At 39.8% G+C, this 13012-nt stretch overlaps 1 protein-coding gene across 1 annotated transcript; it reads right to left on the minus strand.

Moving 5' to 3' along the window:
- Positions 1-2379: 2379 nt before the first annotated feature.
- On the minus strand, positions 2380-3492 carry LOC115966659. Its single transcript, XM_031085848.1, has 2 exons — positions 2944-3492; positions 2380-2562 (listed from the first exon to the last, which is right to left on the minus strand). The coding sequence occupies exons 1-2, from the start codon at positions 3490-3492 to the stop codon at positions 2380-2382; spliced, it is 732 nt and encodes a 243-aa protein (XP_030941708.1).
- Positions 3493-13012: the final 9520 nt, after the last annotated feature.

Genomic DNA, 13012 nt, shown 5'->3' on the forward strand with positions numbered 1-13012 from the left:
AAAACAAAAGACTCAAATCTATATTGTAAGTGTCGAACCTGGCTTAAATTTTCCTGCATTCTGGGATCTCTTGCCTCCAACTCCCCTTGGACTTGGCCTACAACTAGCCTTGAGTCAGAGAAAATCTCCACTGTTTTTCCACCCATCTTTTGAACCATGGTCATCTCTACCAACAGAGCTTCGTACTCGGCCTCATTGTTCATAGCCGAGAATCCCAATCTTAGGGAATTTTTAATTATGATCTTCTCTGGAGATATCAGAACGAGTCCCACCCCAAATCCTCTGTGATTAGCTACACCATCAATGTAGACCATCCAAGGCAAGGGCTTTTGCAAGGAGATTACGCCAACCGATTTTCCATCCATGTTTCGCTCTTCTAATTTATCTTCTGATAGGGTTTCGGCAAACTCGGCCACCAAGTCGGCGAGGACTTGACCCTTGATGGAGGTGTGGGGCATATATTTGATATCAAAAGCCCCTACGATCGTGCCCCATTTAGCAATTCTCCCTGTGTAGTTAGCACTCCAAAGTAGAGATCTGAGCAGGAGTTGAGTCAAGACAACAATCGTGTGTAATTAGACCTCTCTAGTGGTAAGTAACGGACCTCGGCCTCGTGTAATGACTTACTCACATAATAAACTAGCCTCTGTACACCATTATCTACCTGTATTAACACCAAACTCACCGCATGGGATGCCACTACGATGTAGGCAAACAAAACTTTATCCACCTCGGGGCTGGACATGATAGGCAGTTGAGACAAATATTCTTTCAACTACTGGAAAGCCAGAACACACTCCTCGGTCCATTCAAACCCCTTCCACTTGTTTAACAACTTAAAGAAAGGTCTACACCTATCAGCTGACTGAGAGATGAATCAGTTTAGAGCAACGGTCATCCCTGTAAACTTCTGGACCTCTTTGGGATTCTGAGGAGGTTGTAGATTGTTGATCACCTTAACCTGGTCGGGATTGACTTCGATTCTGCGGTGTGTGACCATGTAGCCTAAAAACTTGCCTGACCCAACACCAAAAGAACACTTGGAAGCATTAAGTCATAGTTTACATTTCCTCAAGATAGCAAAGATATTCCCGAGGTCATTAACATGCTCGAACTTTGCCTTGCTTTTTACAACCATATCATTGATATAAATTTCAATGTTTCTTCCTAACTGTGGTTTAAACATCCTGGTCATCATCCGTTGGTAGGTAGCCCCTGCATTCTTTAAACCAAAGGGCATCACTTTGTAATGATAGTTTCTTATAGGAGTGACAAAAGGTGTCCTCTCTTGGTCGTCCAAAACTAAAGGTATCTGATGGTACCCTTGAAAGGCATCCAGAAAGCTCATCCGAGGATGGCCCACAGTTGCGTCCACCAACTGGTCAATTCGAGGCATAGGGAAAGGGTCCTTTGGGTAGACTTTGTTTAAGTCTGTAAAATCTACACATACATGTCACTTCCCCGTCTTTTTCTTCACCACCACGGTGTTGGCCAGCTATTCAGGGTAAAAAACCTCTTTAATAGCCTTAGCCTGCTTAAGTTTCATCACCTTGTCCTTTATAGCATCTGAATGTTCCTTAGATGAACGCCTAGGTGGTTGCTTCTTGGGGGTGGCAGATGGACTAACATTCAGATGATGGCAGATGAAGCTCAGATCCACTCTCAGAGCTTCATAAGCATTCCAAGTGAATACATCAATGTTCTTTTTGAGAAACACTACCAACTCCTCTTTCTCCCGAGGTGGCAGTTGAGCTCCAACTTGAAAAAACTTTTCCAAATAGTCACCAACAGGAAATTTCTCTAAATCCTCACACTTGGCCTCCTCGATTGGCCCCTTCGCAGGTAATTCCGGAGACTTTGATTGCTATAAACCTTCCTTGATCGTGGCCGAGGACTTAGCTGCTTGGTGATGCAAAATTGCAGACACAAGGCACTGCCTAGCCATGGATTGGTTCCCTACCAGCTCCTCAATTCAGTCTTGGGATGGATACTTCACCTTCTGATGCAAAGTTGATGAAACAACACCCAAAGTATAAAGCCAGGGTCTAGCCATAATAGCCGTGTAGGGGGAGTACGCATCCACCACTATGAAGTGCATTTCCACTACCTCTGAGCTAGCCTGTATGGGCAACCTAATCTGGCCCCTCGGGTAACAAGCTTCCCATCAAAACTTACCAAAGGCGAATCGTAAGTTGTCAAGTCTTCAAGTTTTAAGTTTAATCCTCTGTACAAGCCAGGATACATGACTTCTACATAACTGCCCTGATCCACCATTACCTTCTTCACATCATACCTTCATATTCTAAGGGTGACCACTGAAGTGTCATCATGTGGTTGGATAGTTCCAATCTTGTCTTCATCCGAGAAACTCAATGAAGGTCAGATTTCCAATCTAGCTTTCTTCAGCTCGGAGTTGGGATCCTCGGCTGATGATCTGGCCACAAATATCACCCTAGCAGGATGAGAACCAGTTCTCCCAGGTGTAGCAAAAATGACATTGATTGTACCCAATGGAGGCCTTGTAGAAGCATTCTCCTGAGCCCCTGATCTTGACTGGTCCCCCTACCCATTGGATCGATATAGAAATTGTTACAACCTCCCTTCCTTAACTAGTTGCTCCAAATGGTTCCACAATGTTCAGCAATCCTCGGTGATATGTTCCTGGTCTTGGTGGTACTGGCAATGGAGGCTTTGGTTGCGCCTCAAAATATCTCCACTTGTCTTATTCGGCCATTTGAAATACAGCTCGTTCTTGATCTTCTCTAAAACTTAATGCACTGGTTCTCGAAACACGGTATTTACCACTTGAGGGGCTGTAGGCCCAGATTGTCCGACAAAATCTCTCCGGGCTCTGTTATTATTGTAGCGGTCCGACTTGAAGTTCCTCCTCTCCTGAGGGATAACCTTGCCCTTTCCCTTATCTTGCTGCTAGTCTTCCTCAACCCTTTTATACTTATCAATCCGATCCATAAGTTGACGTATACTAGTAATAGGTTTCCCTGTTAAAGACTTCCTTAGGCCGTGCTCGAAAGGCAGGCTAAGCTTGAAAGTACTGATGGCTACGTCTTCAAAATCACCATCTATCTCGTTGAATATCTCCCAATATCTGTCCGAGTATGTTTTTAGAGTTTCTCCTTCTCTCATGGACAGAGATAGCAAGGAAGCCAAAGGACGAGGAGCTCTGTTGCACGTAATAAAACGAGAGTCAAACGTTTGGGTGAGTTCCTTAAAGAAATCAATGGAACCTGCTTTCAGACCATCAAACCACCTCATCATCACAGGCCCTAGACTGGATGGGAAAACCTTGCAAATCAAGGCTTCATTCTTGGAATGTACAGCCACCTTTAGATTAAAATGGCTAGCATGCTCAACAGGGTCCGTTTCGCCGTTATACAAGGTGAAAATGGGTTGAGTGAACCGCCGAGGAAGTCTCCCTTCCCCAATCCAGCGTGTGAAGAGCAATTTGGAAATTTGGTTGAGTGCTTTACTCATGGCATCATTTACTAGGCCTCTCGAAGATGAATTTCTATTTCTGCATTCATGGCGGTAGTCTTTGTCATATGAGAAAGACTCGCTGGGGAGAGTTCTTGACCTCTATCTGTAGTCTTCGTCCTCCTCATCATCGAAAGAGTAGTAAGAGTTGGAAGGAGCTCGCCTTCTGCACTCGTGGCGTAAGCTTTTCTTGAGGTAATTAATCTCCTTTTGCATGTTTCTGGCATTCTCCTCATGAGAGACATGGTTTTTATCCTGAGACATGACTGGAGACCGATCTCTCTTCAAGACTTTCAAGTCTAAAAAGGGTGGCAATGTCACTTTTGGTGATAGGAGCAAATCTCAAATTAAAGGAAAGGGAATTATTTCTCTACCTGGACTGTCAGACATTGCAAATGTCCTCTATGTAGAAGGTCTGAGGGTGAACTTGTTAAGCATAAGTCAGATATGTGATCAAGACTTCATGGTACTATTCTCAAAGGGAAAATGTCTTGTTATGGATGAGTCTAGAAAGAACCTCATAAGCGGTGTTTGCACTTTAGACAATTGTTATAGATTGGTTCTTGATGCTGATATTGTGTGCAGCAACATTCGTTTTCCAAATGAAGATTTATGGCATCAACGGATAGAACATGCTAGTTACAAACATCTTTCTATTGTATCTAAGCATGAATCAGTCTTGGGAATACCAAAACTTAGTAGATTGAGCAATGTGGTATGTGGACCATGTCAGCTTGGGAAACAGACAAAAGCTAAGCATCCAAGCACTCAGACATCAGCTACATCTAGGCCATTGGAGCTTCTACACTAGGATCTTATGGGTCCAACTAGAACCGAGTCTCTTGGTAGTAAGAGATACATCATGGTTGTGGTAGACGACTTCACTAGGTACACTTGGGTCATTCTCTTACGATCCAAGTCTAATGCTTCTGAGCACATTGAAGTCTTATGCACAAGATTGCAAAATAAGAAGAACCTAAAGATTGATCGAATTTGAAGTGACCATGGTAAAGAATTTGAGAACTCTTATATGGAGTCCTTTTGCCAGAGATCAGGCATATCTCAAGAATTCTCTGCTCCTATTACTCCTCAGCAGAATGGTGTGGTAGAAAGAAAGAACATAGTTATTCAGGAGATGGCCAGAGCCATGTTACACAACAAGGATTTGGCCAGAAACTTGTGGGGAGAAGCTGTTAACACTGCTTGTCATACAGTTAATAGAGTGTACTTCAGACCTGGTACCAAGAAGACTCCCTATGAGCTTTGGAAAGGAAGGAAACTGAATGTGAAGTACTTTAGGATCTTTGGAAGCACCTGTTTTATCCTTAAGGATAGAGAGAATGTTGGAAAGTTTGACTCTAGGAGTGATGAAGGTATATTTTTGGGCTACTCCTCCATAAGCAAGGCTTATTGGATATACAACAAGAGAACTATGAAGGTAATGAAAATAGTGAATATTGTTATTGATGTGTCTTCAGATTCTAGTTCTTAGAAAGGTATAGAGGAGTTACCCAAAGAAATTCTTCCTCCTGAGCCTAATGAAGTTCAAGAACTTATTGAACAAGAACCTGCATCTCCAAGTGCTCCTAGTACTCCTAGTGTTCTGGAAGATTCTATAGATATACCCACATCACCAGATTCTGAGTCTCATGAAGAGGAAAGATCTTCATCCAGGGTTAAATTAAATCATCCTCCAGATGTTATTGTGGGAAATATGAATGAACCCACATTAAGGAAACGAACTGTTGATAAATGTGTTGCTAAATTTGTGTCTTATTCTTGTTATCTATCATAGGTTGAACCCACAAAAGTTGAGGAAGCTCTTCAGGATGAAAGTTGGGTCGAAGCAATGCATGATGAACTTCTTCAGTTTCAGAGGAATGATGTTTGGACCTTGGTACCTAGACCAGAGGGTGAACACATCATTGGTACAAAGTGGATATTCTGCAATAAGACTGATGAGGAGGGCAATGTGATCCACAACAAGGCTCGGCTTGTAGCTCAAGGATACTCGCAAATGGAAGGAGTAGACTATGATGAAACTTTTGCTTCGGTTGCCCGTATAGAGTTCATCAGAATTCTCCTTGCACTGGCTTGTCAATTAAAGTTCAAGCTTTATCAGATGGATGTAAAGACTACCTTCTTAAATGGATTGCTCAAAGAAGACATTTATGTGGCTCAACCAAAAGGATTTATTGATCCACACTTTCCAGATCATGTACTGTACCTCAAGAAGGCACTTTATGGGTTAAAGCAAGCTCTCAGAGCTTGGTATGATTGGCTTACACAATACTTTGTGTCACATGGGTTCACAAGAGGAAAGGCTGATCAGACTCTCTTCATCAAAAGAGAAGATGGCGAGCTAATAGTTGCTCAAGTCTATGTTGATGGCATCATCTTTGGATCGACTAAGGATGAACTCACTCATGGTTTCTCAAAACTCATGCAGGCCGAGTTCGAGATGAGCATAATTGGAGAACTGACACACTTCCTTGGGTTGCAGATTTCTCAACAAGATTCATGTATATTCCTATCTCAATCTAAATATGCTAAGAATCTTGTGAAAAAGTTTGGTTTAGAATCTGTTAGTTCTATCAGAACCCCTATGAGCCTAAATGTTAAACTCACTGTTAACTTGTTAGGTAAAAGTGTTGATCCATCTCTATATAGAAGCATGATAGGTAATCTTCTTTACCTTACTGCTAGTAGACCTGACATTAGTTACAGTGTTGGAGTGTGTGCTAGATATCAGGCTAATCCCAAAGAGTCTCATATGACTGCTTTAAAGAGAATCATAAAGTATGTCAAAACCACTACTGAGTTTGGTGTGTGGTACAGCAAGGACACAAGTGATGTCTTAGCTAGGTACTCTGATGCTGATTGGGCTGGGAATGCTGATGATAGAAAGAGTACTTCAGGGGGTTGTTTCTATGTGGGTAATAATCTTGTCTCTTGGATGAGTAAAAAGCAGAACTCCATCTCTTTATCCACTGCTGAAATTGAGTACATCGCCGCTGGTAGCTGTTGCACCCAACTTCTATGGATGCAAAAGCTCCTCCATGATTATGGTATTTGTCAAGAACATCTCACTATCTATTATGACAATACCAATGCCATTAACATCTCTAAGAATCTGGTTCAACATTCTAGAACCAAACACATAGAGATTCGACATCACTTCATTAGGGAGCTTGTCGAAGATGGTACTCTCACACTTGAGTTTATTCACACCGATGATTAGAAGGCTGACCTATTTACCAAACCTCTTGACAGTAAACGCTTCGAATTCCTTCGTCAAAACATTGGTGTTATCTCCATGGGATGATCTTCTTCTCTTTTTCTTTCTTCCTCATGCATTTACATCTAGTTTTTATGCTTTGGTTGTTTAACATGTTTTTCTTTAGTTATTTTTCAGTTTTTACTTTGTTTTGCTTTTCATATAAAAATAAAAATAAAAATTGAAAAATCAGAAAAATACAAAAACAGTGTGTGTTTTGTGTACATTGGTACTTGTGTACCTTGGATGGCCATTGAAACAAAATTTTCTAAACTTTGTATCATTTATAGCTTAGACGAGTATTTCTATGAACAACTAAGCAAGTGAGCTTTATGGCTCCTGTTTGTGATGAGTAAGATTAAGTTATCTCTTGTACTTAACACTCATATCACTCTTTTTGACAGAAATGACTAAAAAATCCTAAGAGAAAGGCATAAATAACCATCTCACCACTGTTGCCCGCCAATCATAATATGACACCTATATGCTTTGTTATAGCAAAAGTGCAGTGTCAATGACATTTGTGTGCTTAGGCATAGCAAAATTGGAATGTCAAATATCATTGGGTATTTCTTTTCTCTTTCTAATATGCCCATGCATGATATGCTTAAAAGAAAAATATGCAATAGAAAAATCAAAAGCAAAAAGATCAAAATGCTTTAAAAATGATTGCAAGCGTGTATTCTAGGATATGCGGGAGTTATAAGATGTACCTCGAAAGTGATAGTCCCCATCAAGCAGTTATGATTGTATGTGAGTTAAAGTAATTTTCTCATATCTCAAATCATCATAACTTGTATACACATACGCAATCTTGCAATGTTTTTCACACACAACACGCAATATTGATACATGTGCAGGTACAATGTGATTTGGCCATCACAAGGTTTTACATGTGTTAATGTATGCTCACTAAACTGTCTTAACTTATTTTTGAAATATAAAATTGGTTAGATTTGTTTAGTGAGTGTGTGTGTTTTTGAGGATCCATGTGCTTAAAATTTTTATTGAGAGATGATTTTGAGAGCTTAATATGTTGATTGGATCATTGGTTGAGTTGCATGTTGGATTGCATTCATGTCTGTGTTTTTCACATCTCGAAAAACTAGTTTTAAAAGCTAGCTCGACACCTCCTCGATACCTTCTCGATACCTTGCTGTCTGTCGAGCTTCTTTAGCTTTTTTTTATCGTAATCCCACCAGCTCCTCGACACCTGGTGGATTGATCGAGAATTCTTCTACCTCCTAGATAGCTTCTCGACACCTGCTGGATCAATCGAGATTCTGATTTGGTATCTGATGTTGTGTTCCTCGACACCTCCTCGATACTTGTATCTGTCGACGACCATTTTCTCGACACCTTCATTTGTCGAGATTTACTGGTACACTATTTAAACTCCTTGTGTGATCCAAAACTCATTTCACTCGATCTCTCTCTCGATATTTCTCTGATTTCTCTCCCAAACTCTCTCATCTCACTCCAATAATTGTTCCTCAAGATTTCTTTAAGCTTTTTCAAGTTTTTCTTCTCTTGGTAAGGTTCTAATCCTTTCACATTCATGCATTTCATGTTTTGAAACCTAGATTTTGGGGTTTTTGAAAATTTTTTGGGGTTTTTCAAAATTGATGAGTTCTTATTGAAATTTTGGGATGGGTTTTCACTTAATTGAGTTTAAAACCTCATACATTAAATCACATTAGCATTATAATGGTATTGTCATGCATTTAGATGTGTGCTATTTGTTTGTGTGCTGATAGGTTTGAATTGGGTTGAGCCCATGATGAAATTTCTTTTGCATGTCACATTTTAATGCATTTCCCATGCATACGTATTCTCTTTTCAATATAATTGTTATATTTGAAATTGCTTGGGACTTTTCTAATTGTCTTTCTTTTTCTCCCTCTCTTTCTGTTTATGTTAGTCATGTCTATGGCACATAGGCGTAAATCCACTCCAACCCGGAACCCTCTTCGTTCTGGAGCTTCTTCATCCTCTTATCCTACTCTATCTCATATTCGATTCCATGATGATGATGCCTTCAAGGCATTTTTGGAGAACTTTTCTAGACGAGGCATTCATTCAGAACGCCAAGTCATTCTATCGGACTTTACCGAAACTGACCTTCTCTTTGACATTCACAGTAGGGGATGGGAGTCACTGTGTGACGTCCCGGTCACCTGTCCTCTCGTGCTTATCCAGGAGTTTTACTCCAACATACAAGGGATTGATCGTTCAATACCTCTTTTCTTCACTCGCGTTTGAGGTACGCGCATTCCTATCACACCGCAACTTGTTGCAGATGTGCTTAGAGTCCCTAGAATAGAGTTTCCTGACTATCCTAGTTGTGAGTGTCTGAGGATTGTGTCTAGAGATGAGCTCATGTCTGCTTTTTATGAGCGCCCTTTTGTTTGGGGTGAGCGTCAATTTATACCATGTAGAACTTTTGCTAAAGGTTCTAGATTCATGAACATGGTGATGACTTTTGTTTTGCATCCACTCTCTCACTATAACTCCATTACAGAGCCTTGTGCTCAATTTTTGTTATCTCTTCTTGAGCATCTTACTATAGATTTCCCTTCTCATTTCATTCTCTCTATTATAGATGTTCATCTTGATTCGACATCCCGTGATAAGCTCATCTTTCCTTCCGCTATCACAAGGATCTTACGCCATTTTTCTGCTCCATCCACATTTGCTCCTCCCTCTTCTTCAGGCGATGTGACTTTAGGAGACATCATGGCGCAGCTGCAGCAAATGGATACTCGCCTAGATACACTCTCTACAGAGTTGTATCAGGTGAACGTTCGTGTCGGTCATATTGCATGGCGACAGGCGTCCATGGGTGGTTTTGCTCCTAAGGCTACTCCTTCACCACCTTCTCCTGTGGCTTCTGATTCTGAGGATGAGGATGATGATGATGGTGATGACGATGATGCTTTGGATGATGGAGATACTAGCTCTACTGATAAGATGTCTACTTGACACTCTTACCCTTTGTCACTCGTGATAAAAAGGGGGAGTAGTTTTGATATGAAAGTAGTCATTCTTAGGGGGAGAATTAGTATAGGATCATTTTGTTAGGGGGAGTGTTGATATGTTTTGAGGGATGTTTTAAGGATATTATGTATCTTTTCTTTTCTTTCTTTTTTAGATTCATTATTCTTGTACATGAGGTCTTGTGACCATTTATTGACATACATTGTACTTATCTTCTTTTTATATTGATGCATGTTTTTCTTTCACCCACCCCTTCGTGTGTTGTTTCTTTTCTCCCTTTATACACATGTTTCTTATTACTTGTATGCAATCTATTATTTCTGTTTTACACAAAGATGCTTTGATGAGTTTTGTTTAAAGTGTTTCAGAAATACAGGTTGCCAAAGTCTACTTGCCATAAACTCTCTTCTTGTAAAATTTTTCAAGTGTTTGTGTTAGGATAGATTTTATTGTATTTAACAAGTGAATATGAGTTGAGTGATTTATGACTTCTCTCATATGTTCATTTGTTTGTTGTGATTTTGTCTCGGATTGCCAAAGGGGGAGATTGTTAGGACATATATGTTTCACTTGTTAGGAATATATGTCACTACTTTATGTAATTGGTTTATCCTTTGACAAAATGCACTTTACTTGTATTTGGGTAGATTTAGAATGTGTTTAAATATTTCAAGAAACCATGTTTCAAGATCAAGTGTTGAAGCCTTCAAGTCTGTCCAAGAAAAGAAGTTGATAGTGCAAATTCATTAAAACTCGATAGCTGTCTCGACAGTTACATCTATCGAGTTTAAGAAAGCTGTTCAAAGACTGGTGTGCTCGACACCTGCTCGACAGCTTCTCGACACCTCCTATCTATCGAGGTTTAAGAATTTCAGAATTCAAATTTGATTTTCTTGGGATCCGTGAATATATCTTTGGGCCATCTTTTCTCCTAACCCTAGACATATAAAATGATTGTTTTAAGGGCCGTCAAATAGTTCACAAGTTACACAAGCATTGAGCAAACTCTATTCAAGCAAATTGTGACCGGAGACAAAGTTCTTGCCCTAATTCATCTCTTTCTTTTGAAGAAGTTGCTGTGTATGTGCACCGTAGGGTTTTGTGACCAAGCATCTTCTTGATCTTCATCATGTGGATGAACTGAAGAACTTTGCAACCAACAACCTTCTTAGTTGGTGATTGAAGTCGCGTATTGGGATTCGCGCAATTGGTTTGTCACGTACTTTGGAGTCGTGCATCAAAAAGAGGAATTGTCACTACAGAACAAGTCCAGTTGGGTATTGGGGTAAGGGTTCAATTGTAGGTTGATAAGGTACTTGGAATTCCTTTACTTATAACCGCTTGTTGTAATAATAGTGAAGTTTCGGGAGTGGTAACTTGAAAATCACTCGGTGGGGTTTTTACCGTTAGGTTTTCCCCATTCGTAAACAAATCACCGTGTTATTTATTTTTCGCTGCATAATTAGTTTACTGGTGATTTGTTTGTGCTACCACGCGTTTGCATGATAAATTGATTAATTAATTACTTGACTAATTAATTAATTAATTTCTATCACAAAGGGTCATTCAGTTTGTGGCCTATCACAAGCTTAGGATTATCAGGAAGGAGATTTCTTCAAAAGCTTAATGATCATTCAGTTGCTGCCATAAGAACTTAAAGAAACACAAGCGGGTTTGCTTGTACTTGCTGGAGAATCCAAGAAAGAAGGAGTCCGTGGTTTCGGAACTTGCACGTGGTCGTGCCAGTAAGTTTTTACTAGTGGGTAGCAATAGGATGTTAGTAGTATAAGTCCTGTTGAACAACTTCGATTATTTCATAGTGGATTCAGGTTTACCTTGAAGATAGCTAGGTTAAATCCTCCCCAGGTTTTTTCAGGTTTGGTTTCTTGGGTGATCATATCATTGTATTGTTTATCTTTCCGCTGTTTTGCATGATATGATTGTTTGATTGTGATGACCTAGATTTGGAATTTGGACTAAGTAATAACTTGGTTAATTACCTAGGTTAATCCAATTGTGTTTGTAAGGGGTCTAAAAACTATCAAGTGGTATCAGAACAGGTTGCTCTCTTGTTGTTGATCTTTTGGTCACTGAGCTGATCCTTGACCCCTGTTGTCATGGAACACGGACATTCTCTTGTTATTCCTCCTCACTTTGATGGGAATAACTATGCTTATTGGAAAGTAAGGATGAAAGCATTCCTGAAATCAATTGATGAGAGAGTTTGGAACTCCGTTGAATACGGATGGGAGAAGCCCCCTACTCCTGTTAGTGAGTGGCAAACTTCTCAAAAAGAAACAGCCGCATTCAATAGCAAAGCTATGAATGCTATCTTTAACGTTGTTTTTATGGAGGAATTTAAGAGAATCTCAAATGTTGAGATTGCTCATACTGCTTGGAATATCCTCCAGACTGTGCATGAAGGCACAAAGGCTGTCAAAATCAACAAATTGCAGCAGTTAACTTCTAAATTTGAAATCATTAGGATGTCTGATGATGAATCTTTTGATAAATTCTATGCTAAACTTAATGATATTATTAATTCTGCATATAACTTGGGTGAAATCTATGATCAACCTAAAATTGTTAAGAAGATTCTTAGATCTTTGACTAAAGACTTTAGCCCCAAGGTGACTGCCATCACTAAGAGTAAGGATATGGACTCTATCCCTGTTGATGAACTTGTAGGATCTCTTTAATCCTATGAGTTGGACCTACCTAAGACTAGCAAATCCAAATCAATGGCTCTTAAGTTAGCTAATGATGTTGATGTTGGTAGATTTGATAATGAGCTCTCTGTTACAAAGATTGCTTACCTTGCCAAGAACTTTAGGAATTTCCTTAGAAACAACAATAGAAGGGTAAGAGATAAGAACATTGCTAAACCTAGAAACTTTAGGAAGAATGATCCCACTAAGGTTAACAACACTGATAAACCTAGAGAAAAAGTAGGTCAATCTTCAAATAATTCTATGGGTCCTTAGTGTTTTGGATGTCAAGGGTATGGTTATATGAAATCTAAATGTCCTACCTACTTGAAGTCTAAGGGTAAGGCTATGGCTGTAACCCTTAATGATGATGAAATTTCTGATGATGAGTCTGGTTGTGATGAGGATGGAAACTTCATTGCTTTCACTGCTATTGCTGTAGTCAATGAAAGTATATCTGCTGAAGAGAACCCTTCTGATGGGGAACTCTCTGAGGACGCAGATCTTCAAGAAGCCTACAATAAGCTTTGCAAAGTTG

Source organism: Quercus lobata, chromosome 11, assembly GCF_001633185.2.
Source record: "Quercus lobata isolate SW786 chromosome 11, ValleyOak3.0 Primary Assembly, whole genome shotgun sequence".
NCBI classification, from domain to species: Eukaryota; Viridiplantae; Streptophyta; class Magnoliopsida; order Fagales; family Fagaceae; genus Quercus; species Quercus lobata.

Coding starts and splice junctions, on each gene's coding strand:
- LOC115966659 (XM_031085848.1), bottom strand. CDS start 3,492: ATGAGTAAAGCACTCAACCAAATTTCCAAATTGCTCTTCACACGCTGG. Junction 2,563..2,943: donor GGATTGATAAGTATAAAAGG/GTTGAGGAAGAC, acceptor TCCAATGGGTAG/GGGGACCAGTCAAGATCAGG.